Raw genomic sequence first — 25,468 nt, forward strand, 5'->3', positions numbered from 1 at the left:
GTATAAGAACAGTCTCCACTTAAATGGTGGTGATGCTTTAAATCTAGAGCCTGAATTTTCCTTTATCCCAGCTGCGGAAGAGGAGTGTCCGTACCAAGGCAGGTGTTTTACTAGAGGAGATCACGTAACACAGGATCATTGAGAAATTACTGCGTCTAACTTGGCAGATCCTCACACTTCATCTAACTGATCAGCAGGTAGAGTCTACCCTTCTTTGGCATAACAGCAAAGTCAGGTTCATGCATATACGTTTATTACATATACATGGAGAATGAGAGAGAGGTATTAAACTAACTCCTGGAGCAAATTTTCAACTACAGGAACTCCTCACTTAAAGTCGTCCCGGTTAATGTTGTTACGTTGCTGATCAATTAGGGAACATGCTCGTTTAAAGTTGTGCCATGCTCCCTTCTAATGTCGTTTGGCAGCCGCCTGCTTTGTCCACTGCTTGCAGGAAGAGCTGCCCCTTGCAGCTAGCTGGTGGGGGCTTGGAACCAGGGTGGACCGGCAGCCCCCTATCAGCTCTCCGCTCCCCTAAGTTCCCTGTGCTGCAGCCGCCCAGCAGGCTAGCGATCAGCAGTTCAGGTGTCCCTCCCCCTACTGCCATGTGCTGCTCCTGCCCTCTGCCTTGGAGCTGCTCCCAGAGACTCCTGCTTGCTGTGCAGGGGGAGAAGGGGGGGGCTAATGTAAGGGTGTCTTCCCCCTCCCCCCTGCACCCCACTTACCCATTCTCCATATAGAGCAGGGAGGGGACACAGACGGAGAGAGACAGAGAGAGCTTGGGGCAGCAGCTGCTGTCTCAACTTCCTGATCCACTTAAAAAGACAATGCACTTTAGAGTGAGTCAGCTTACTTAAAGAGGCAATGTGCATCTCTCTCTCTCTCTCTCTCTCTCTCCCCCACACACAATGTATGTGTCTATCTCTGTCTGCTATGCTGTCTCCCCTCCCTTGTGTTCGTGCTGCCTTGCGTGAGAGGCTACATTAACAAAGTGTTAACCCTTGAGGGCTCAGCTGAGTGCTAATTCATCATTTAGCAGTAAGGCATTCCCTGGGAAATATCGCACCCTCTTCCACCCTCTGACTTCACCACCTCAACCAAGCTTCACAATCATCATAGCTGTGAACAGTATTAAATTGTTTGTTTAAAACGTACACTGTGAGTATATCTATATCATATATCCTTTTGTTGTCTAGTAAAAAAAATTTCCCTGGACCCTAAACCCCCCTATTTACATTAATTCTTATGGGGAAATTGGATTCACTTAACATCGTTTTGCTTAAAGTTGCATTTTTCAGGAACAGAACTACAACCTTAAGCGAGGAGTTACTGTACTAAAAAGGTCAAGAGTAAAGACTGACATTTTAGTTAGGCAGGCAAGATTCCCCATGTCACCACAAGCCCCTCTGAAATATGAAGATGGGTTTTAAAATCCAATCTAGACAAGATCTCAATCTGAAATCCTCATATTCACCTCCAAGCATGATGCAAACAAAATTTCTAGACACCATCAACGACTGCTTCTTGTAGCAGGTAGTTCTGGAACTCACAAGGGGAGAGGCAATTCCTGATTTAGTCCCAAGTGGAGCACAGGATCTGTTCCATGAGGTAACTATAACTGAGCTGCTGGGTAATAGTGACCATAATGTAGGTAAATTGTGTCTTTATTGGGAGGAAAACTACGCAAGAATGAGGATGTTAGTTAGCTGGAAATTAAGAAGAGCAGTCACAAAGGTAAAACACTGTAATAGAGGCTCACACTAAATGTGTACCCCAAATCTAAAAAGACAGGAGGAGGACCAAAAGCAAATAGGCGGCAAAAGAGCATCTTTTAAAATTTGAAGGAAAAATTCTAATGAGGAAACTGGGAAGGAGCACAAACTCTGGCAAGTAAATTGTAACTGTATAAGACAGCAGGCCAAGAAAGAATTTGAGAAGCACCTTGCTCAAGAGCAGGGCCGGTGCAAGGATGTTTTGCGCCCTAGGCAAAACTTCCACCTTGTGCCCCCCCCGTGCCCCCGCCCTGAGGTGCCCCCACCATTCGGCAGCTCCCCACCTCCGCCCTGAGGCACCCCACCCCCACGGCAGCTCCTCCCCTCCACCCTGAGGCACCCCACCCCCGCGGCAGCTCCTCCCCTCCACCCTGAGGCACCCCACCCCCGCGGCAGCTCCTCCCCTCCACCCTGAGGCGCCCCCCCTGCGGCAGCTCCTCCCCTCCACCCTGAGGCACCCCACCCCCGCGGCAGCTCCTCCCCTCCACCCTGAGGCGCCCCCCCTGCGGCAGCTCCCTACCCCTACCCTCCGCCCTGAGGCACCCCCCCTCCAGCTCACCCCTGCTCCGCCTCCACCCTGAGCACGCCGTCACCGCTTCACTTCTCCTGCCTCCCAGGCTTGCGGCGCCAATCAGCTTAGGCGCCGCAAGCCTGGGTGGCGGGAGAAGTGAAGCAGCCACGCCGTGCTTGGGGAGGAGGCGGAGCAGGGCTGAGCTGGGGCGGGGAGTTCCCCTGCGTGCCGCCTCCCCCCCCTTACTTGCTGTAGGTGGCCCTCCCCCGCGCTCCCCGGCCCCAGCTCCCTCCGCCTAGGCAGGTGAAGATCTGGCCGCCGCGGTCGCTGCCGAAGAAAATGGGTGTGGGAGGGGGGTTCTGACCTGGAGTAAGGGGTTGGGGTGCAGGATTCGGGCTCTGGGAGGGAGTTAGGGTGCAGGAGGGGTTCTGACCTGGGGCAGGGGGTTTAGGCTCCAGCTGGGCAGCACTTACCTCAGGTGGCTCCTGGTTGGCGGCGCAATGGGGCTCCTGGCTCCGCGCTGTTCCCAGAAGCATTCAGCATGTCTGGCCACTAGGCGGAGGCATGGCCAGGCAGCTCTGCGCAGTGTGTGCTGCCCGTGCCCACAGGCACCACCCCCGCAGCTCCCATTGGCTGTGGTTCCAAGCCAATGGGAGCTGCAAGGGTGGCGCTCAAGGTGAGGGCAGCACACAGAGCTTTCCTGGTTGCCCTTGCGCTTAGGGGCTGTAGGAACATGCTGGCCACTTCTGGGAGTCCCTAAGAGGTTTAGCCCTGCTGCCCCACTGACCGGACTTTTAATGACCCAGTCAGCGGTGCTGAACGGAGCTGCCAGGGACCCTTTTTGACCAAGGATTTCGGTTGAAAACCGGACACCTGGCAACCCTAGTCAACACATTTTTTGTAAAGGGAGATCATGCCTCACCACTCTGTTAGAATTCTTTGAAGGCATCAAGAAGCATGTGGATAAGGGTGATCCAGCTGATATAGTGTAGCTGGATTTTCAGAAAGCCTTTGACCAGGTCCCTCATAAAAATCTCTTTAAAAAACACTAAGTGGCCATGGGATAAGAGGGGAAGTCCTCTCCTGGATCAGTAACTGGTACAAAGTTGGGAAACAAAGAGTAGGAATAAATGGTCATTTTTCACAATGGAGAGAGGTGAACAGTGGGGTCCCCCAAGGATCTGTGCTGTTCAATATATTCATTAATCATTTGCAAAAAGGGGTGAACAGTGAAGTGGAAAGTTTGCAGATGAACAAAATTATTCAAGATAATTAAGTCCAAAGCTGATCACAAACAGTTAGAGGGATCTCACATGACTGGGCAACAAAATGGCAGATGAAATTCAATGCTGATAAATGCAAAGTAATGCACATTGGAAAACATAATCCCAACTATACATTACCAATGATGGGTTCTAAATTAGAAGGAGGCCAAAAGGCTAACAGTAGGTTAGTAACTATTAGGAAAGGGATAGAAAAGAAGACAGAACATGACATAATACCACTATATAAAACATGGTGCACCCATACCTTGACAGTGTCATGTTCAGTTCTGGTCACCCCATCTCAGAAAGGAAAATAGTGAAACTGAAAAAGGTTCTGAGAAGGACAAAGGCAATGAAGGATTAGGATTGTTCAGTTTAGGAAACAGATGACTCAGGGGGTAGGATATGATAGTGGCCCATAAAAATCGAGATTGGTGTGGAAAAACATGTGTAAAAGGGTAAATAACAATACAAAAAACAGGGGTCACCTGATGAAATAATACAAACAAGTAGTACTTTTTCCACACCACAACTAATCTGAGGAATTCATTGCCATGGGATGTTGTAAAGGCCAAAAGTATGACTGGGTGTTAAAAAGAACTGTATAAGTTCCTGGAGGATAGGTCCATCAATGGCTATTAGCCAACATGGTTAGGGAAGCAACCCATGCTCAAGGTGACCCTAAACCTCTGACTGCTAGAAGCTGGGAGTGGAAGACAGGGTCACTCCATAATTGCTGTGCACTGTGAAGCTCTGGTATGGGCTGCTGTCAGAGACAGGATACCGGGCAAAAGCAGACTATGGTCTGACCCAGTATGGCAGCTGTACACTGCTGCTGGGAAGGAAATGGAGAGTGAACATTGAGAACAGCGTTCCAAAGCACCTGTCCATGTCACAAACACACCAGAGCTGTGGAGATCACACAACAGGTCACAATGCTGCCCCAGCTTTGTCTGGGCAATATCAACTGTTGCCAGCCCTAGAACCAGTCTGATCAGCAGATACAGGCCGAAGGACCAAAATACCGGGGGCAGTAGGGTGGACAAGCGTCAGGGAACAGGCAAAGGGCACGAGGCAGAGACCAGTACGTAAACAAGCTAAAGAGCAGAAACATGGACAGACAATAGCATTAAAGTGAGTTCCGCTTAGGCATTTTTGAGGAAGGAGGCAGAGATTCAGGTGCTGCAGCTGCTATTTTTTGTGTGTGTACAAGCCCATTTTCTTATCCTTCAGAAGCTTTGATCTCCCGTGTCGCTGTGAGGAAGAAACAAACAAAAGGGGACGTGGCTGTTTGGGGCCAGCAATGAAACTGACTCTGCCGAAAGGGCATTTACCTGCACGCCATAGAGTACGTATTTGTACTAAGTAAACAAAGGCTAACCTCTTCCTAATAGAGGCACCTTACCCGCTACACACCATCACTAACCATTTCCACACCAGAGTCCAGTTTAAATCAGCATCACTTTAAATTTGGTGAAACTGCTGAGAAGTCTAGTAACAGTGTGTGCGCATGTTAAAATGATAAAAGTGAAAGGGAGTGTGGTCCAGTGCACAGGACAGGGGTCTACTCCCATCTCAGCAACTGACTTGCCATGTGACATCATGCAAGTCACTTCTCATCCTGTCCCTGATCAGCTTAGACTGGAAACTCTTGAGGCGCAAGGCCAGCTGAATGTTTGCCCAGACCCTGGCATGAAGGGGTCACAACTGACCTCAGGACTCCAAGGTAGAACTGGGATGGAAACAAAATGTCTTGCTGGTACACAAATGTCATTTGTAAAGTCATGATGTATGTACAAACAGCCAAAAGGGGCTGAACTTAAAAACTGGATGGTAACAGCCTATGAATCCCCCAGTGTTTGAACCTGGTGATAGTCTGAACAAAGAGCCCCGTCTGGTTGCTTAGTTTCACACTGATTCAGACAGTCTAGGGTTACAGAATAAAATCCCAGGCATGTCACTATTGATTAGATGCCCCATCCCTTTACGCTCAGTTCATGCAGAGGCTGCTTTGCCCTCCCCCATCTCTTTCATTGCAGACTGGTTTTAGCAAACAATAACCTTGCTCTACAACAGCATGGGGGCTTCACCTCCCAGCCACTGCCCTTAGTCAATGAAGGTGCCTCAGGGCAAGTCTGCTGCTGTGCTCTCCTTGAACTCAAGGATCCTCAGTCTCTCCCCTGCAAGGAAGGGTTAGGTACCACCACTACCCCTGCCTGGGTCACAGCAGAGAGGATGGTTATATGCTGAAAGCCCAGGCTTGGCTCTGACAGAAGCCTTCTATGGGGGAACTTGAGCAACTGAGTTTACGGCCCTCATTGGCTACATTTTCCAAACAGGGCTGGTTGTGCCTAGCACTGGGAGGTAATGTGGTCTAGTGGCTATAGACCAGGCCAGGAGCCTCAGGATGGCTAGGTTTAGGCCCAGCTTAGCCCCTGGATGACCTGAGCCAAGTCATTTCCTCTCTCTATACCTCCAGTTAATGAGTGTTTGAGATCTACTGCTCTCAGATGCTCTGATGGCATTGTGATAAACACCCTGGAAATCCTTTGAAGAGATTGTAGGCCTAGGATTGAGCAGGGCAGTTTTGCCCTAAGCTTACAAGACTAGGGTAGAAGGGGTTAAGTGCAGAAGTTGTCTGGCACTATCTCCTTCCAGGGTGACTAGAAGTCCTGATTTTATAGGGACAGTCCTGATTTTTGGGTCTTTTTCTTATATAGGCTCCTATTACCCCCCACCCCAATCCTGATTTTTCACACTTGCTGTCTGGTCACCCTATCTCGTTCTGAGGAAGGCCCTGAAGGCATTTTTCAGTTATTTCCCAGCTACACTAGAATGTCAGAGTTACAAACACCAGAGTTAAACTGACCAGTCAACTACACACCTCAGGCGGAGTGGAAGTATGCAAGCAGACAGCAAGGGGTGGGGTGGGGGGGGGAGAGGGAGTAAAATCAAAAATAAAAGTACACATACTTAAAAAAAGACTTGACAAGCTAAGGAAGCAGTCTAGGCTGGTTTCATTTAAATTAAGATGCTTAAAAGCAGCATTTTTCTTATGCATCATAAAGTTCCAAAGCTGTATTAAGTCAGTCAATGTTCAATTGTAAATTTTTGAATGAACCCTAATGTTTTGTTCAGAGGTAGAGACAACCTCCATTCCTGAGGTGTTCGTATTGGAGGTTCTACTGTAGTCTGAGCAGCAGTTCTGCTCTGGGAGTTGGAGCGTTAAGTCCTGCTGCAGGCCAGTTATGGGCATGTAAGTTCACTAAGGGGGTTAAATGAAAAAGGTTTGTAGCACCCCTCTCCACCCCCATTACCTTCTTTAATGCCAGTCTGCTTACAGGTTTTGATGGACAGGTTTGGGTTCTTGTGGATCCTGCCACCCACTCAGCAGGGTGTATCTTTATTTTTTGCATATGAATTTGGTGGTGCCTCCACTCGTGACAGGGTCACCAGGGCAGCTTGGGAGGAACATTCTAACCCCTGCGTAATCCCCATGTTAGAGACTTCTGAGAAATAACACAATTACTGGATTGAATATATTTTATTAAACAGGAGACAAATGTAACAGGGTAAAACACTATGCTTAGGGTCACTGGTGCCCATGCTGATAATACCCATAACTTTCCCCAGGCAGGTGACTTGAGGTAACAAATGTAAGATTAGCAGCCTGTGGGTATGTGTACTTTGTTGGGGCCCTTGATGACCTATGACCAAAATATCTTCTTTGCAGGAGTTGAGCAGTGTGGATGAACAAGTGGGAGGAGGTGGTAAATCCCTCCGCAGGTGTAATATGCAGCAGGTTATAAAATCCCCAAACCCTCAATCCCTGGCTTGAGGACACAGTCCAGGGAGTAGGGGATCCCCACAACAAATCCCCTGACTAACTAAAAGATGGTGCACTCAAACGCCATGAATGATCCTCAGGTTCAAAAATGACTCTGGACTCCTTAGTCACTGCAGAGAGGCTGATCTCTGCTGGCAGGGATCCTCTTCAGGCAGGAGTCAGGCTGCTTCAGTCCCAGGATTACTCCTCACCACAAAGGGGTGCAGGGCTTGAGGTACAGATTACACAACTGTATTAAAATCCAAGATGAAGGCTCCTAGCCCAGTGCCTAAACACTATTTAACTAGATATCAGGATGGGGGTAGGGGGATGTAATAGGAGCACCCCTTTTTTTTTAAAGGGGTGCTCCTATACCTCCCCCTACCCCCATCCTGATTTTTCATACTTGCTGTCTGGTCACCCTAAAACACTCTCAGCAGGCAGCAGCCCTGGACTAGCAGCCAGAGCAGAGTGGATCATGTGGTGACTGAGTCTCACCTAGGGAGCTGGAATGCTAAACTCAGCCTGCCTCTTTAAGTAAGCTGACTCACTCTAAAGTGCATTGTCTTTAAGTGGATCAGGAAGTTCCCCAGCAAAAAACAAAACAACCTTGACAAACTGGGAGTCAGTGGAGTGGGAAAAGCCCAGCTCAGGGAATCTTGCTTTCAGGTCCCTAGAGGCCAGTTCTCAGGGGGAACCCTGCCTGCAGGCCTGGGATGCACCAGTTCCCCACACAGCCAATCCTGGCTGGCTCCAGACTGACTCAAAAATGGCTTCTCCCCTTTCCTGAGCTCCCTGGAAACAGCCTCTCACTGCCTATTGGTTGCTGGGCAGACTTGGAGGGGGAGCCAAGGCAAACTCAGTCAGGGACAGGGTACCTCTCCCTGAGCCCCAAGAATCTCCATGGGGGTTACAGGTGTTTAGATCTGCTGGCTGCTCCTCCTGTTCTAGGCTAGTAGTCCTCTCCAATGCTGTCAAATCCAGTCCAACTCTACCCTTAACTCTGACAGAGGCTTTCTATGTTCCCTAGAGCAGTAGGTGGCCTCACCAATGCCTTTTTCTGTAAAGGAAAAACCCCACATTAAAAGAAGAATCAAGGAAGATCTTTTAAACCCTTATGTAGGCTCAGCTGGTTTGCCCCATATTGAGTCTATTGAGGAACTGAACTATTCTAGTCTCCTATTCTTCTGGAAAGGACATATGAAAGAGGGTTTATCAGGACCACACCTGCACTTGGACATTTCCAGTGCTAAATTGACTTTATTGTTGTTTCATTAATGTCAAACTGAACCAAGTCTCTGCCCTCCTCAAGTCATTGTTAGGACCCACAGGAATTACTGGATCTCTAGCTGTAGGAGCAAGACAGTGCAGCAGTTTGCTCACATTTCAAAGTCAGAGTGCTAGAGCATTTTAAACCGTTATGGGACACCAGGATGTTTTCTTGCTTGACCCCCAGCACATGGAGTGTCCAGGGCATGGCCTCCCCAGGCAGAGCACACTCCCCCAGAGGTTAGTACTGGAATCTAGACACTCCATTTACTAAAGGTGATTTACTTCTACCAGCAGGGGCTAGGATCAAGCCTAAGTGAAGCTCTCCCACAACAAGTATTCAAGACTTGCCCTGGCTCAGGCTAGTGAGGGAATATTGGTAAAGAAGAAGTTTAGCTAGAAAGCAGTATTAGATAGGCAAATGCAGCTTTCAACCTGCTGGTCCCCTTCCACCTCAGAGGCCCAGGAGCTCCCAGCCCAGCTATAAGTGACACGCATACACCATCTGAATTTAAGGTTTTACTTGGATTCATTCCACATCTGCATTAATGCTTGTACACTCCTGGTCTGCAGTAACCAGCTCCTCTGAGTAGGAGTCTGCAGCCCCCCTGGTTCTGGGGCAGAGCCTCTTGTGATGGCCATTGTACAGGCAGAAACCCAGGGACACCACAGCAATGAGAGCAACTTCCAGCAGCAGGGCACCAACAGGAGGTGGCATCACACTTGGTTTCTCTCCTGGAAGAGGAAAGAGTCAAGAGGCAGCTTATTCCCCAAAGCCATCCCTTGCTGCAACAATGGGCCACATCTTTTGGGATACCCTTAGGCCAGGGTGGGGTACAGGTGTGATGTTCATGGGAGCTTAGTTATGATGACAAGCCCATTGTAACTGGGGTGGAAGGTGGGTAGTCAGTCCTTCCCAACCTCTCACCATGCTCAGGAAGGGCATCAAGCTAGTTATGTCTCCTTCCATTTTTGGCACCTCTACCTCATGGAATTCTCAGATTAAAGCCCAGTTGATCCACCCTTATGTGTAGCAACAGCTTTTAGCCAAGACTAGCAAGCACCTGCTCTGACTTCCTTGGGGTTCTACATTCTTTGAAGACAAGAAATAGATGCTGGAGTGTACTAGGATTTAGAAGCTTGGATGAAGACAGCTTCTCTCCATGACAAGCTAAATAGCTCCCTTGGTTAAGGCAAGGCCAGGAGTGGGTATGGCTGTAGGTGTCCACACACCCAACCACTGCCCAGGTGGGGAGACACTTCAGGTCTCTTGAGCAAAGCACCAGGCAGTTCAAACCCTGCTCCCCTCCCACTTGTCAGCTGAGCTTTCTGGTGCTGTTGTACCAATGCCATTCCCTGCCTGTCAGGGCTCCCACTGTAGCCAGCAGTTGTCTGGTTGCTATGGAACACAGCTTCAACCCACATGAGGTAGTTACCTGTGACACTCTGGGCTGCAGGAGAGCTGTTTGAGTCCCACTCATAGCTTCCAGTCTTTGCAGCTAGTTTCTGCACCCTCAAGGGCCCAACAACAACAGCATGGACAAGTCCTGCCCCAGGCTCTGCAAGGGAAGAAGGAGATGGAACCTTCAGACTCCTGGGGCAGCAGTTTATATGGGCCCATGGTGCCTATGCTCCAGCAAGTTCAGGCCCTGGTTCCACCAAGTTTGGGGCTGGGTCTCTCCTCCAGCCTCTTCCCCTCTCCTGCCACCCCCATGCACCTCCCCCAGAGCATCCCTGGCCCTGCCTGCCACCCTGGGCAGCAGGCAGTTGCCCTGCTGCCCTCTGTCCCCTTGCCAACTGCTGCCAGCTACAAAAGGAAGCAGTGCTGGTGGCAGCGGGGGAAGAGGTGCACATGTGATGTCAGCTCTCCCCCTGCCAGGGGAGGTGAGGGGATTCCTAAACCCAAGGGGGGCCTGGCCCCTAGGAGCATATGCCAAGCCTGTGCCAGGTGGGTGTGCTGCTGGTGGGGAGAACAGGACTGTGGAGTCCTCTCTGGCTCCAGCCCCAAGGTAGCCTGCCTGCACCCCAGAGCCCTCACCCCAGAGCAATATAGGGAAATGATAGTGTACTGGAAACAGTAGAAATGCTGATTTTAAAAAAGAATATTGGCTTACAAGGCAGGTGTGGGGGTGGGACTTGGACCCATTCTGGGCACCACTGAAGATTATACAAACCTGCTACCCCTCCCCCAATACTGAACAATCCATCTCTTGCTTGGCCAGGAGCTGGTTTACTCAGCTGGCTCAGGAGATGCTGAGCTCTTCCCTTCACTTGGGCTAAGAGGAGGAGCATGTCATTACCAGGTTTCCAGTTCACTAGAGCCGAGATGCTGGAATACTGATGCCATGTGACAATGAAAGCCTCATGTGGTGGGAAGTTGAAGGGGCACCCCAAACCAAGCCTGCCAGACATATTCCTGACAGTGGAGACTTGGCCAATGAGCACACAGAACATCCTACCCCACCCCCACATGGGTCCCTCTCAGAGGCAGTACCTTCCAGGTCCCTCTTGTGGCGAGAGGCTGTGGCTTGGCATAGGGAGTCACAGCAGCTACAGCCAGAGCTCAGAGAGGGACTGTCCAGGAGTTCCCACCTGTTGGAGAGCAGTACACAGGTGACTCACCCCAGTGATCAACAGCTCAAAAGTCAAGGAGATACATGGGATTATGTGAGGTCCCTATGCTCAGTCCCAGGCAGCTCCTAACCCACCTGGGCACTGAGGCTTTCAGGAGAGAAAGGGCAAGGTTGAGTATCTGCTTGCAACAGGAGCTGGAATGTCAATTGTTTGGGGGTCAGACAGGCATGAGGATTGGTAGTTCTGTCCTGTGAGATGAGCAAGCAGGCATGGATTGTAGAGCTGACTAGGAGCATTGTCCCTTGCCGCAAGGAGAAGTTGGGTGTGGTTGTAAGAGACGAGCACTGGCAGAGCATGGGTGTTCTTAAGCGATATCTACACCGAGCAGGGGTGAGTCTCCAGCTATGTACGTATACTTGAATTCAATGAGAGGTAGCAGGTATTTAAACAGTGCCACTATCTATGCTGCAGTAGCATAGCCAGCCATGCAGAGGACAAACCCACCTGATTCCATGGGTACATACTTGGCACATGACTGGTCCTACCTGCACTAGCTCTATTATGTCTGGATGGACTGGGACTCAACCCCCACAAAAAGCTTATAATGTGGCTGTAGCCCTGAAGACACCAAGAGTTTGCTTGGCCAGCTGCTGGTTTTGCAACTGAACTTCAACCAATCTTAAGTGTTCAAAAACAAAATTCATGGATTCAGCAGCACAAGGGCATCATTAGTCATTGCTCCCCCAGTGAAGAATTCCAGCACTGCATCCTATGGGGGGGGCGGGGAGAAAGCTGTGCGTGCTATTGGTCCTGGGCATGCTAGAAATCCTGGTAAAGCTCACTACCCATCACAGAGGGAAGCAGGTAGAGATCACATGAATTCCTTGCTCAAGACAGGCCTTGATTCCAGCAGACATGGATTCCCTTTACCCTTAGTGCTTGACCCGTTCTTTGTCAAACCCAATCTCACTACTGCAAGAGAATCATAGAATCGCAGGGTTGGAAGGGACCTCAGGAGGTCATCTAGTCCAACCCCCTGCTCAAAGCAGGACCAAACCCAACTAAATCATCCCAGCCAGGGCTTTGTCAAGCCTGACCTTAAAAACCTCTAAGGAAGGAGATTCCACTACCTCCCTAGGTAACCCATTCCAGTGCTTCACCACCCTACTAGTGAAAAAGTTTTTCCTAATGTCCAACCTAAACCTCCCCCTCTGCAACTTGAGACCATTATGCCTTGTTCTGTCATCTTCTACCACTGAGAACAGTCTAGATCCATCCTCTTTGGAACCCCCTTTCAGGTAGTTAAAAGCAGCTATCAAATCCCCCCTCATTCTTCTCTTCTGCAGACTAAACAATCCCAGTTCCCTCAGCCTCTCCTCATAAGTCATGTGTTCCAGCCCCCTAATCATTTTTGTTGCCCTCTGCTGGACTCTCTCCAATTTATCCACATCCTTCTTGTAGTGTGGGGCCCAAAACTGGACACAGTACTCCAGATGAGGCCTCACCAGGGCTGAGTAGAGGGGAATGATCACATCCCTCGATCTGCTGGAAATGCCCCTACTTATACAACCCCAAATGCCATTAGCCTTCTTGGCAACAAGGGCACACTGTTGACTCATATTCAGCTTTTCATCCACCGTAACCCCTAGGTCCTTTTCTGCAGAACTGCTGCCCAGCCATTCGGTCCCTAGTCTGTAGCAGTGCATGGGATTCTTCCGTCCTAAGTGCAGGACTCTGCACTTGTCCTTGTTGAACCTCATCATATTTCTTTTGGCCCAATCCTCTAATTTGTCTAGGTCCTTCTGTATCCTATCCCTACCCTCCAGCATATCAACCACTCCTCCCAGTTTAGTGTTATCTGCAAACTTGCTAAGGGTGCAGTCCACACCATCCTCCAGATCGTTAAAGATATTGAATAAAACCAGCCCCAGCACCGACCCTTGGGGCACCCCACTTGATACCGCTGCCAACTAGACATGGAATCATTGATCACTACCCGTTGAGCCTGTATTCTGAGTTTATAGGGGCCATGTTCCCACCTTCATGAAAGGGAGGGAATCACTAGGGAAGGGCCTTTCTGTCTTACTTTGAACCAAGTCACTTTGGCACAGCACTTGAAGTTAGATAGTTTCCCTTGGTAGGTATGCAAGGGAAGCCAGCCTTTACCACCTATCTCAACCTAATGTAGTTCACCTGAATGCTTTCTAGTGTTATCTAGCTAGTCCCACTGAGAGTTTGCTGCCTTTGCTTTTAGTTATAGTCCCTCCACCACAGTGGAGTGGGAGAAACAAGGGTAATGAAGAAGCAAGTGGTATCACCAGCTAGAGTTGCTTTGGCCACTAGAGCCAAGTTTGTTGCCTTCAGAAGAATCGCCAGAGGGCTACTGTTTGCCAGCATCTCTGCAGGTTGGTCCCTCTTGTGTGGCATGTACATGGGTCTGTCCCATTGACAGCCAGATTCTGTTCTGGCTGGTTCAGTTCTAGAGAATTGAAATTCCTCCTTCCCCCCAACAGCCCTTACCTGTTGGTGTCCCTGTGAAATGAACAGGCCTTCCTTGTGGGATCCATGAGCACTTTGGGGTCCCAGACCAGCACCTGGCAGTGGAGATAGATCTGGAAGGGGTGGGCACAAAGAAGAAAGCAGATTGGGTCATCCCCACTGCCTAGCAGGAAGAAACATTCGTCACAGGTGGGGTGGGGAAAAGCAGGAGAAAGAGCCCTAGTCAGCATAGCTGCTCTGCTTGAGTGCAGTCCCAATACTAGGATTCCCATTACAAGTCCCCCATGTGCTGTCATTCAGAGATGCTCTGGTTTGGGGATGGGTCTGTCATGACCCCATGCTTGCTATGGAGGAGTCAGATGGGGCTTCCAGGCAGTTGCAGCCCTCAACTCCTTGTGAAGTTTTAGGCACCTAAAGTGGTAGTTAAGTGCCTAAATCCCAGAAGCAGGCTTTTCAGAAGCTCCACTGGGCTTCCCCCACCAGTGCCTAACCTTGCTCTGGACCTAGATTTTTGGGCCAAGTTCCTTAGGTTTCCATCTCTGGGCATGCACCCTGCAGCCCCATGCTTGACACCCAGCCCCAGAGCAAGTGGCCTGGGGATGAGGGTTGAGGACACAGACCTGCTTGTAAGGCCCAGTCTGGTAAGCTTGCTCAGACCCTACCTACTTACTGGGTCCCTAGAGGCAAGCTGCACAAGACAGCAGGGGAAGGAGGAGCTCTCTCCATTTTTTAGCCCAGCACTTGGGGATTGGGAGACTCCCTTCAGGTGTGGGTGGGGTGGGGGCGTGAGGGTGATTTGAACATGGATCACCACCAGGTCTGGTATGATGGGGCTGAGAATCCTAAGCACAGCTAGGTGATTCCCTGCAGATGGGACTTAGATGCCTAACCCCTTCTCCCCCGCACCCCCCCCCCCCAGCATCTCCCAGTGGCTAATTTCAGCCAGGAGCAGCCTAGGGTGCTGGTTTTTGTGAATGCTATTCTGAGGTCCCTATTCCCCAGTCCTTGTAGAGTGCCTGGGGGCCACTCAAGCTCTGCCACACCTAAGAAGTCCCTGGGATTCACAATGCTCAGTATCACCATGCTAAAGCTGTGTGATGCTAGCCTGAGGTGGCCAGAACATCCAGCTCTGGACTAACTAGGCCACTTCAACATCAGTGTAACAAAGCAGCTTGGTGCACGGAATCTCTTTTGTGAAGGCCTGTTTGCTAGGAGCAGAGAATCATAGAATTCAAGATCAGAAGGGACCATTATGATCATCTAGTCTGACCTCCTGCAAGATGCAGGCCACATAAGCCGATCCACCCACTCCTGAAATAATTCTCTCCCTTGACTCTGCTGTTGAATGCTCCAAATCATGATTTAAAGACTTCTAGTAGCAGATAATCCACCAGCAAGCGACCCCTGCCCCATGCTTCGGAGGAAGGCGAAAAACCTCCAGGGCCACTGCCAATCTACCCTGGAGGAAAATTCCTTCCCGACCCCAAATATGGCGATCAGCTGAACCCCGAGCATGCGGGCAAGACTCTCCAGCCAGGCCCCCCTAGAAAAAGGCTAACAATATCCTATCATTGACCCTTTGTACTAATTACCATTGTGGCATGTTATTGACCTATTGACTAAACCCGTTATCCTATCATACCATCCCCTCCCCTCCATAAACTTATCTAGCTTAATCTTAAAGTCATGGAGGTCCTTCGCCCCCACTGTTTCCTTCGGTAGGCTGTTCCAGAATTGCACTCCTCTGATGGTTAGAAACCTTAGTCTAATTTCAAGCCTAAATTTCCTGACTGACAATTTATATCCGTTTGTCCTCATGTCCACATTAGCACTGAGCTGAAATAATTCCTCTCCTTCCCTGGTATTTATCCCTCTGATATATTTAAAGAGTGCAATCATATCTCCTCTTATCCTTCTTTTGGTTAAGGAAAACAAACCGAGCTCCTCAAGTCTCCTTTCATACGACAGGCTTTCCATTCCTCGGATCATTCTAGTGGCCCTTCTTTGTACCCGTTCCAGTTTGAATTCATCCTTCTTAAACATGGGAGACCAAAACTGCACACAATACTCCAAATGAGGTCTCACCAACACCTTATATAACGGGACTAGCACCTCCTTATCTCTACTAGAAATACCTTGCCTAATGCATCCCAAGACCACATTAGCTTTTTTAGCTGCCACATCATATTGCTTACTCAGAGTCATCCTACGATCAACCAGGACTCCTAGGTCCTTCTCCTCCTCCGTTACTTCCAACTGGTGCGTCCCCAGCTTATAACTAAAGTTCTTGTTAGTCATCCCTAAATGCATAACCTTACACTTCTCACTATTGTATTTCATCCTGTTACTAATACTCCAGTTTACAAGGTCATCCAAATCTCCCTGGAGGATATCCCGATCCTTTTCCGAATTGGCAATACCTCCCAACTTTGTGTCATCCGCAAACTTTCAGCCCACTCCTACTTTTGGTTCCGAGGTCAGCGATAAATAGATTAAATAAAATCGGTCCCAAAACCGAACCTTGAGGAACTCCACTGGTAAACCCCCTCCAACCCGACAGTTCACCCTTCAATATGACCCTCTGCAGTCTCCCCTTTAACCAGCTCCTTATCCACCTCTGGATTTTCATTTCGATCCCTATCTTTTCCAATTTAACCAGTAATTCCTCATGCGGTACCATATCAAACGCCTTACTGAAATCAAGATATTAGATCCACCGCATTTCCCTTGTCTAAAAAAATCTGTTACTTTCTCAAAGAAGGAGATCAGGTTGGTTTGGCACGATCTACCTTTCGTAAAACCATGCTGTAATTTGTCCCAGTTGCCATCGGCCTCAAGGTCCGTAACCACTCTCTCCTTTAAAAATTTTTCCATGATTTTTCATACTACAGATGTTAAACTAACAGGCCTGTAGTTACCCAGGTCACTTTTTTTCCCCCCCCTTCTTGAATATAGGAACTATAGTAGCTAATCTCCAGTCAAATGGTACAACCCCCGAGTTTAGAGATTTATTAAAAATCATCGCTAACGGGCTTGCAATTTCACTCGCCAATTCCCTTAATATTCTAGGATTAAGATTATCCAGGCCCCCCGATTTACTTCCGTTAAGCTGTTCAAGTTTGGCTTCCACCTCAGATACTGTAATGTCTACCCCCATATCTTCATTCCCATCAGTCCCTCTATCACTATTCCTTAGCCCTTCATTAGCCTCATTAAAGACCGAGGCAAAATATTCGTTCAGATATTGTGCCATGCCAAGATCATCCCTAATCTCCACTCCGTTTAAAGTTTTAAGCAGTCCCACTTCTTCCTTCTTGGTTTTCTTCCTATTTATATGGCTAAAAAACCTTTTGCTATTGGTTTTAATCCCCTTCGCTAGGTCCATCTTCACCCGGCTCTTTGCCTTTCTCACTGCTTCCCTACACCCTCTGACCTCAATAAGGTAGGTTTCTTTGCTGATCCCTCCCATTTTCCACTCCTTGTACACTTTCTGTTTTTTCTTAATCACTCCTCTAAGACGCTTGCTCATCCAGCTCGGTCTAAAACTGCTACCTATGAACTGTTTTCCCTTTCTCGGGATACATGCCTCTGACAGCTCCTGCAACTTCAACCTGAAATAACCCCAGGCGTCTTCTGCCTTTAGATCCCTAAATATGTTAGTCCAATCCACTTCCCTACATAGTTGCCTCAATTTAGTAAAGTTAGCCCTTTTGAAATCGTAAACCTTAGTCTCAGATGCAATTTTGTTTATCCTTCCATTTATTTTGGAACGAATTAGCTCATGATCACTCGAGCCAAGGTTGTCCCCTACAACTATTTCCTCAACAAGGTCCTCGTTACTTACCAAAATCAGATCTAAAATGGCATCCCCCCTCTTTGGTTCAGCAACTACTTGATGAAGGAATTCATCAGCTATCACGTCTAGGAAAAGCTGAGCCCTATTATTATTACTAGCATTTGTTTCCCAATCTATATCCCAAGCTGAAGCCCTGCCTCCAAACTAGGGTATGTCAGAGGCTAGATGTTGTCTGAAGATGCCTTCAGTGCTTAAGGCAGTGGTTCTCAACTCATGGCCTGCTAGTGGTCCAATGGGCTGCAGCTGTGTGCTGATGACAGTCTCAGGGCCATACATATATGTTGTGTGGGCTGCATCCACACAACACAGCTGCATATGCAGCCCACAGGGGTGCGTAGGTCAAGAACCACTGGCTTAAGGAAAGCATGCTGGTAGGGGAGTTACACTGCTATGCTTCACAGAAGTACGAGAGAGGTGAAGAGTCCTCGGGCACTGTTCACTAGGTTCTTGGACGATCGGTTGAACAGATAACTGCACAGTTCTTAATGCAGTTTGTGCCAGTTTCCCCAAGCAAGAGTTTAGCTGAAACTAAAGCCATGAAGGGTTTATGGTGTGGAGACCTTCAACCAGTCAGTGAAGAATGGCTTTTAACAAGTTGCCGCTTGAGCCATCTGCAAGTTGCATTCAGAGGATGCAGGCATTTGGCATTCCAGCCCTAGATGGAAGTTGTACATTTAACTCAGAATCTTAGTTACTTACATCAGAGTCCACACCTACAAATTCAAAGGCCTGCAGGGAGAGCTGGATAGCTTCAGGGGTTCGTCTGGGCAGGAACTGCGAGTTTGCCACCTTACCATCCACAAGACACCTGGAACAGGAAGACAGTTAAACTCACTGGTCCAGGAACTGAGAAATAGAACTGTTTGACCCTAGGAGAGACCTACTGTATTATTCTCTCCCCACCTGCAGTCAGTACTTTTCAAGAGCTTCAAAGACCTATGCTGAGTGTTAGAGCAATATGAACACCAAGTTGTCCTAGCAATGGAGAAGGCTTGCTATGTCAAATTATGCCAGCATGTCCAGTTCTTTAAGGGGCCATGTGGTTACTAGAGGCCAAGCCAGACATCTTCATTTGCTACTTTCTTGGTTGTTTATGGCTTAGTCAAATCAGCTGGAGTCAGATTTGGAATAGAGAGGCTGGTCTCTAGGATTTGTGTAGGAGCTTTAAGAACCCAGCATCTTCTGTTACAAGGGAGTTGGGGCAGTCCCAGGAGCATGTTCCACACCTTATGCCACTTCAGACATTCAAGCACCCCAGAGCTGCTGTCTCCTGCAGATAGTTACCCATGGTTTGCAATGATGCTATAGTTCCTGGGAGACTTGCCAAGTTCTGAGGTTGGGGTGGCAGTGCACTCATCCACAAAGATCTGCAGAGGCTGGTGGAAGGAACTCTGTACAGAAAACTCCATATGGATCTGAGAGCCTAGGAAGATGACCTTTGAATCTGATGGGGCACTGAAGTCCACTGCAAGAAAATGAGCTAGTTATCAAAGTGCACTACACAGAATGAAGTCTTCATCCAAGACCAGCAAGCACTGGGAGCCTTCTGCAAGTGCATGCACGTTTTGGGGAGGAAGTGGGGATGTGTGTTCTGATGGGTATTCCTGTGACTGCATTACAAGATCACGAGGCACAAGTTTTTGCTTCCGTAGTTTTCTAGAAGAGATGGCCATGGTACCAAGAGCATAAGACACCATCCTAGAGAGGGAAAGGGAGTCTCGGGGGTGGAGGGAACTGGGTTAGGCCATTGCCTGAAGCTGCAGGAGGCTCAGTGGGAGATCACAGCAAGCTCAGCTGGCACCACCCACCCCTTCTGCAGGGATCTTACCATTCATTAGGGTCACTGTGAATGTTAGCACTCCAGAGGCAGACAGGTGGCCAGTCACTGAAGATACATACATAGGAGCCAAATGCCCTGTCCTAGGAGAAGCAGGAAAGGGTTACCCTGCAGAGATCAGATTCTCATTCCCTCCCCAGGAAGAGGGAGTTCTCCCTGCTTGTATCAGGGAGTGCTAGGCCAGAGGCCACCTCAGCTGCACTGGAAAGCTCGAGTCACCCCTGCTCCACAGGATACCCGACAGAGGCTGCTCTAGAGCTGGAGCGAAGGCTGACACCCCACCATGTCCACAGGGGCTTGAATATCCCAGAGTAACCTGCAGACAGGTTTTTGCAGGGTCAGCTCATGCTGGTGACCCCCCCCCCCCCATCACGTGCTGCTGTGAAAACATGGCACAGTCAGCCCCACAAGTGTCACTAATGGGGTCTGACTCCCTCTGATAGCCCCAGGCTGCCCCTTCTCCTCAGGCTGCCCCCTCCCACCACGTTCTCATAGCCCCCTTCACTAGCTCCATCTCCCAGGTGGAGTCTCATTCAGATCCTTGCGCTTTAGACCCCCATTGTATTGGCTCTAGCTCTGGAGGTCCCCAACCCCCTTCAGAATGTCCTGCCAGGAAGGGCAGCATGAGACCTCCAGCCTGTGTGTAGTTCATAGGAGTGTTTGAGGCACCCCACAACTAATGCTTTACCAGCACTAGAGCCCACATCCTGTGTCCTTTCGTCTGCAGTACTCCAGGGTGCCTGCTACCCGCCCCACCCTCCGCCAGGCCGCCTGGTTCCTAGAGGCGTTCTAGGTTACTGGGGTTCTGAGCCAGGTTTACTAGATGGCAATAGCCAGGACAACTCATCCCACATGTGCTTGCTTTGCTTCAGCCCTGTGATCAACCCCCCCCCCCCCCATTTGACAGCTGGGGGTGCACATCATGCCCCCCCCAATCAGCTGATTAGAGCCCTGCCTTGCATCCCTGCTGCTTTTTATGGCATCCTGTTACCCCTCAGTGAAGCCCATGAGTCTGGGAAATTTTAGCATCAGTCCCTTAGGACTGTAGCCCAAGGCCAAGTGCTGGCAGCTTACTTGTAGTCAGTGCAGTTGATCCTCTCAGTGAAGGAGGTGGCATAGCGTCTGCCTGTGCCAGGGGAAGGCCTGTAGACCAGGTCCGTGAAGTATTCAACCATGTTCCCAGATGTCTGGGGAAGAAATCAGAGAGAGTGGCAGTCAGCACTAGCATCAGTGACAGCCTCCTTCTGTAGCTCTCAGCCAAGCAAAGTGGGAGGGTTGGTTCATTGCTAGGGAAGTGAAACAGTATTTCTGTTCCTTGAGACAAGCCCTTCCCCTAAGCAAGGAAGAGATGCTGCTCCACACTGCCCCTTCCCTGGCAGGGCACCAGTCTGTGACTTGGAATATGGATAGAAGCCCAGCTAGGCAAGAACTACTTGGGAAGGGTGTTTGTCACTTAGTACGTGTCCCCTCTGCCAGGGGAGCCAACATGCATGCAGCTAGTGGGCATGGACCCAGCCTCACCTCATGGCTAGAGCAACAGTCCATAATGGAGCATCAGGATCTGAATCCAAAGTAATAGCCTCTTGGGATATCCATTTGCACAGCCACCCTGTCCCCCTGCCAGTTCAGCACATGGGGGGCAGTCTCTCAGACCCCTCACCCAGCAGGAGGGCAGTTTGTTCTCACCCACACAGCCAATGCAAGCCAGCTCACAGGCATCTGAGCAGCAGACAGCACCATGCTGAGTGGAACAAAAGGCTGGGCCCCAGCTAGGGCTCTTACTCACCAGCCGTGAGAAGCCACAGTCCTTCAGGTGGTACTGGAAGTGCAGGAAGCCCTGCAGATCATTGATTGAGTAGAGGCAGCTGCCCAGGTGCACAAGTTGTGGATCCAGCAGGAGTCCATTTCCCCAGGGGTCCATCTTTACAGCCAGGTGGATGCTGGTTTTATTACACTCATAGAGCACAGAGTTAATGGGTGCTAGAGGAGAGTGAGCAGACTTGACATAACCCTCTGGAGAGGCCCCCAGAGGAATCTTTTCCCCCAGACCTACTGTAATCCCACCAGGTAACAGGGCCTCTGTGCAAGAATGTCAGAGGAGTCCTCAGCTTCGCTGGAGGAGTGATCAGCTAGCTAGACCACCCTTCAGAACCTTTGCTGTTACTAGAAAGGAGCCAGCACCTGGAGGTTTGACTGCCCAGGCTCTTTGACCTTCAAGCTAGAGGGTCTGGCTTCAGTGTCATATCGCCTGTTAAGAACTAGGAGGAATTTCATGCAGTTGGTTCACTGTTGGCCTCACTCCTCTGAAAGGTGGGTGTGCATCACCATCAGATTTTCACAAACGCCATTGTGCTTGTTACTCTTCAAAAAAAAAAAAAATCACCTGTTGACTTCCAGGGAAACTGTTTTAGAGCCCATCCCTGCTTGTCAGGCTCTGGGGGCTGGAGAACCCATGGGAAAAAATGGTGGGTGCTGAGCACCCACTAATCAGTGGGAGGCAGAGGAGGCAGAGCAAGGGTGGGGCACCCACTCAAAGAAGAAAGTCAGCAACTGGGGACTGAAGGGTTACAGCTGCAAAAAAAAAAAAAACCAAAAAAAAAACTGGTAAGGAGTCTCAGAAAAGCCTGCAAGCAGCTTTCAGGTTGGGTTACTGCATTTACAACCTTAATTGCCAAGATCAAAAGGAGCAGGGTCAAGGCAAAGCTGGTCCTTTGAAGAGCAGTGTGTTGGCAGGTCTAGGAAGTATAAAACTAGAGTTAGGACATTAGAGGTTTCTTACAGAGCTAGCCCCTGGAGTCATGTTATTGCATGAGACTTGCTTCATTTGAGAGTGAAGTGATTTAGTTGCTGAGACAAGCTTTGAAACAAGGTTTAAAAGCTAGAGGACAAATAAAAAGAACCCCAGTGTGTTTAAAAACAAAACACTCTTGATTTTTGAGTACTGGACCTTAGCTTAGAACCCACCGGGGGACTTATCACCACACACTTACCTCTCTGAGCAGCAAGAGCTGAGCTCCAGACAAGCACCCCCAGAAACACTTTCCACAGCCTCATAATGCCAGCAACCCACACTGAGGTTAGGAAGAAGGCAACATACCTTTAGCTCCTGGGGAGAAGCTATATATACTCATCCGGTGATAGGCTACTGCTGTGATCAGAGCCACCTCCTTAACCTCCACAAGCAGCACCAGCCAGGAGTTGCAGACCGCCCCATTCAGCACAGGTGCTGGGCATTCCTCATCTGCCTCCCCATCAGGAGAGCCAGCCTTCAGCCCCGCACAGACAAACCCGACTGTCTCCAAGCAAAAGGCCTGCTCAGCTAGTCCAAGGCCTAGAGAGCAGGAAGAAGTGTCACCTACAGATGTGGGCAGGCCTCTTGGATGCTCTCCTAAGGCTTTGCTATGCTTCATCCAAGTCAGTGGTGAGCTGGCAGGTGTCAAGGTGCACCCCCCCCCCCAGCCGGCTGCAGGACTGGGGCTGTGTGCTGTAAGTTCTTTGCACCAGGGACTGCACCTTCAGAAGTGTTTGTATAGCACCCAGCACAACAGGGCCTGATTCAGATGAGGGCCTCTGGCAGCAGTGGAGATGGAAGACTCTCACAGGAAAAGAAGAGGTGCTGTAGAAAGTGAGCTGTTTTCTCTCCTCTCCAGTGAGTTAGCACAGAGCTGCCACACAAAGCGGCACTGTCATTTGGGTGACCCGTAAAGCTGATGTCCTAACTGCATGGAGTAATTAAAATCCCAGGGCGCTTTTTGCAAAAGGAAGGTGGGGTCCAGCCACATATCAACCCAGGAACCTGTATTCTGCCTTCCTAAAATCATCCCTGCTGTCTCACTTAGAGAGGACACTCTCATTCCCTGTCCTAAAATGACCCTGCTGTGAGCTATTAAACAGCTGCCACATTTCAATCCTGGGTCAGATGAATCCTGCAGAGTCTCCAGAGGGTGTCAGGCTGCAAAGCAATCTAGAAGTGTCAGTTATCACCAGCTGCTGAGGGATGGAAGGGGCCTCTGTGGTGGCTGTGCCAGCAGCTGCTCCATTTATACAAATCCTGCTATCTGCCGTGCCCTACCTTTGCCAGCGTCCCAGCGTGCTGTGCAAAGGCAATGAAGCTGCAAGGAAACCTGGGTTCATTGCAGGATCTTGGTGTCTTATTTGCAGCAAGGGACATTTTTAGACCCTGATCCTGCACTTGTACACATGGTTAAAGGTAAGCATGTGGATGTTTGTAGGATCAAGGCCTTGGCATCTGCAGTGCTTCAGTGCCCAGGGCTCCATTCTGAATATGGGTCTATTCCTGGCTCTGCCACTGCCTTGCTGGGTGAGCTTGGCAAGTCATATTCTCTCCCCGTGCCTCAGTTTCCCCATCTGTAACATGTGGATGACAATACTGACCTGCCATTGTAATGTTCATGGGTGGAAAATGCATAAGCATAAATGTGATTCTTTCTCTGCACTCTGAGCATCTGTGCAATGACTGGGTTAACTCAGTGCAACCGTGTGTAGACACTCACTTCTGTTTCAGAGCACCTGACATGCTGATTTCTTACTGAGTTAACCAATGGCACTGTAGAGCTCTCTTAACCAGAAACAAGACTGTCTGCACCAGGGAGTTGCGTTGATTTACCTGCATCAGTTTCTAACCCGATTTAGTACAATGAGTACCACGTTCCCACACAGGCAAGGCCAGATTAGGACAGCGCCCGCTGAGCAGTGGCAGTTGCTGGAGAATCCCAGCAGGCCCTGCCAGTGGAGCATGCTGAAGGAGACTGCCAGAAGGGGAGCTGGGTAGGTTCCCTCACATAGGCAAGCACTGGGGACCCCCAGCAGTGAGTCAGAAAGGCTGCCTGGAAATGGATCCAGGAATTGGGCATCCGCAGAGGGGAATTGCTGAGGGACTGCAGTGGGGCGGCAATGGCAGGAAGTCAGAGAGGGGGAAACCCAGCTGGAAAAGTCCTTTCCAGCAGGAGTAGCCAGTGACAGCTGCTCAGGATCCAGGAATAAGGCAGTGCCCACTTGCTCTCCGTCCGCTTTCCTGGGATTTCCTCTTGGGAGGTCAGGCCTGAGCAGAGGAGGTCAGGAGGGGGAAAATGAAATCAATCTGCCCTTTGCGATCAACGGAGACAGACTTGTCCCTTGGCCAGGGCCCGCCCCTCCCCTGAGGCTGCTGCCCCCAGTAGGTCTCCATATCCATTGCTAATGGGTCCGGGACTCCTCTGTCAGCCCCCAGGGGAGAAGAAAGAGACCACAATGAGAACAGCTGAATGGTTCATATATTAAAAACTGTCAAATATACAGTATAATTGTCATACAAAATGGTAATTTTAGTCCCTGTCTTTCCAGAGCAGAACGTTAGATACCCTCCTGCCAAGGAGTATTGACGTCACCCACGGCTGCGGCCGGGGGAGGAAGGATGCCGTCTGACAGCAAGGTCTGGGGTTACCTTCTGCTTTAAAGCACATGGTCTGTGCATAAGGACCACAGATCCCCGCCTGCGTGGCTCCTTCTGCATCTGAGGATGCGCTGGCACTGCTGTCCCATAGGCCACCCCGAGGATGCGGCATTGCACTCTGCTCTACTGTATGCCAGTTAAGGGTCACCCTCAGGCTCCTGCCGCAGCCCTGGAGATGCTGCTGAGAACTAAAGACGGGGGCAGGGCTGACGGGGCCCAGGACCAGCCATTGCATCCTGAAGTCCACTCACAGGGGAGAGACAGGGACCAGTCTTCCCTCAAGCTGCCTGCTCTCACCCTAACATGCCCCACAAGCCCTGTCTGTGAGGCAAGGCTCTCTCCAGCATGGCCCCATGAACCTGCGGCCTATGCTCCAAGCAGTTGTCTTGGGGGGTGGAGGCATCACCCCGGCTCCCATCTTCCAGCCACCTGCAACCAGCTCCTTTGCCGATGCCACACGCCACCGCACCCAATCCCTGCCATGCCCCCTCTGGAACACCCTGGGCTGCAGTTTCGGCAGAGGACCCCTTTGCCAGCAGCTGCATATGGGCTGTGGGGGGAGAGGCCTTTAGCGCTTGCCCTGCTCTCACTGGGCCTCTTGTCACTC

General features: G+C 50.0%; 1 protein-coding gene across 1 annotated transcript; it reads right to left on the bottom strand.

Annotated features, from left to right (window-relative positions):
• Window positions 1-9,149: 9,149 nt before the first annotated feature.
• LOC123351099 (zona pellucida sperm-binding protein 3-like) lies at window positions 9,150-22,492 on the bottom strand. The gene is made up of 10 exons (XM_044990289.1): window positions 22,400-22,492; window positions 21,196-21,389; window positions 20,484-20,596; window positions 19,401-19,492; window positions 18,857-19,037; window positions 18,272-18,380; window positions 13,738-13,829; window positions 11,138-11,235; window positions 10,080-10,202; window positions 9,150-9,378 (listed from the first exon to the last, which is right to left on the bottom strand). The coding sequence occupies exons 1-10, from the start codon at window positions 22,461-22,463 to the stop codon at window positions 9,173-9,175; spliced, it is 1,272 nt and encodes a 423-aa protein (XP_044846224.1). The 5' UTR covers window positions 22,464-22,492; the 3' UTR covers window positions 9,150-9,172.
• Between the last annotated feature and the right edge of the window lie 2,976 nt (window positions 22,493-25,468).

The sequence above is a fragment of the Mauremys mutica genome, chromosome 16 (assembly GCF_020497125.1).
Source record: "Mauremys mutica isolate MM-2020 ecotype Southern chromosome 16, ASM2049712v1, whole genome shotgun sequence".
NCBI classification, from domain to species: domain Eukaryota; kingdom Metazoa; phylum Chordata; order Testudines; family Geoemydidae; genus Mauremys; species Mauremys mutica.

Excerpts from the sequence above, each read along its gene's own strand:
- LOC123351099 (XM_044990289.1), bottom strand. The coding sequence starts at position 22,463 with ATGAGGCTGTGGAAAGTGTTTCTGGGGGTGCTTGTCTGGAGCTCAGCT. Across the intron at positions 20,597-21,195 it reads ACTGTGGCTTCTCACGGCTG|ACATCTGGGAACATGGTTGA; the intron begins GTGAGTAAGAGC and ends TTTCTTCCCCAG. Across the intron at positions 19,038-19,400 it reads CACAGTGACCCTAATGAATG|TGGACTTCAGTGCCCCATCA; the intron begins GTAAGATCCCTG and ends ATTTTCTTGCAG.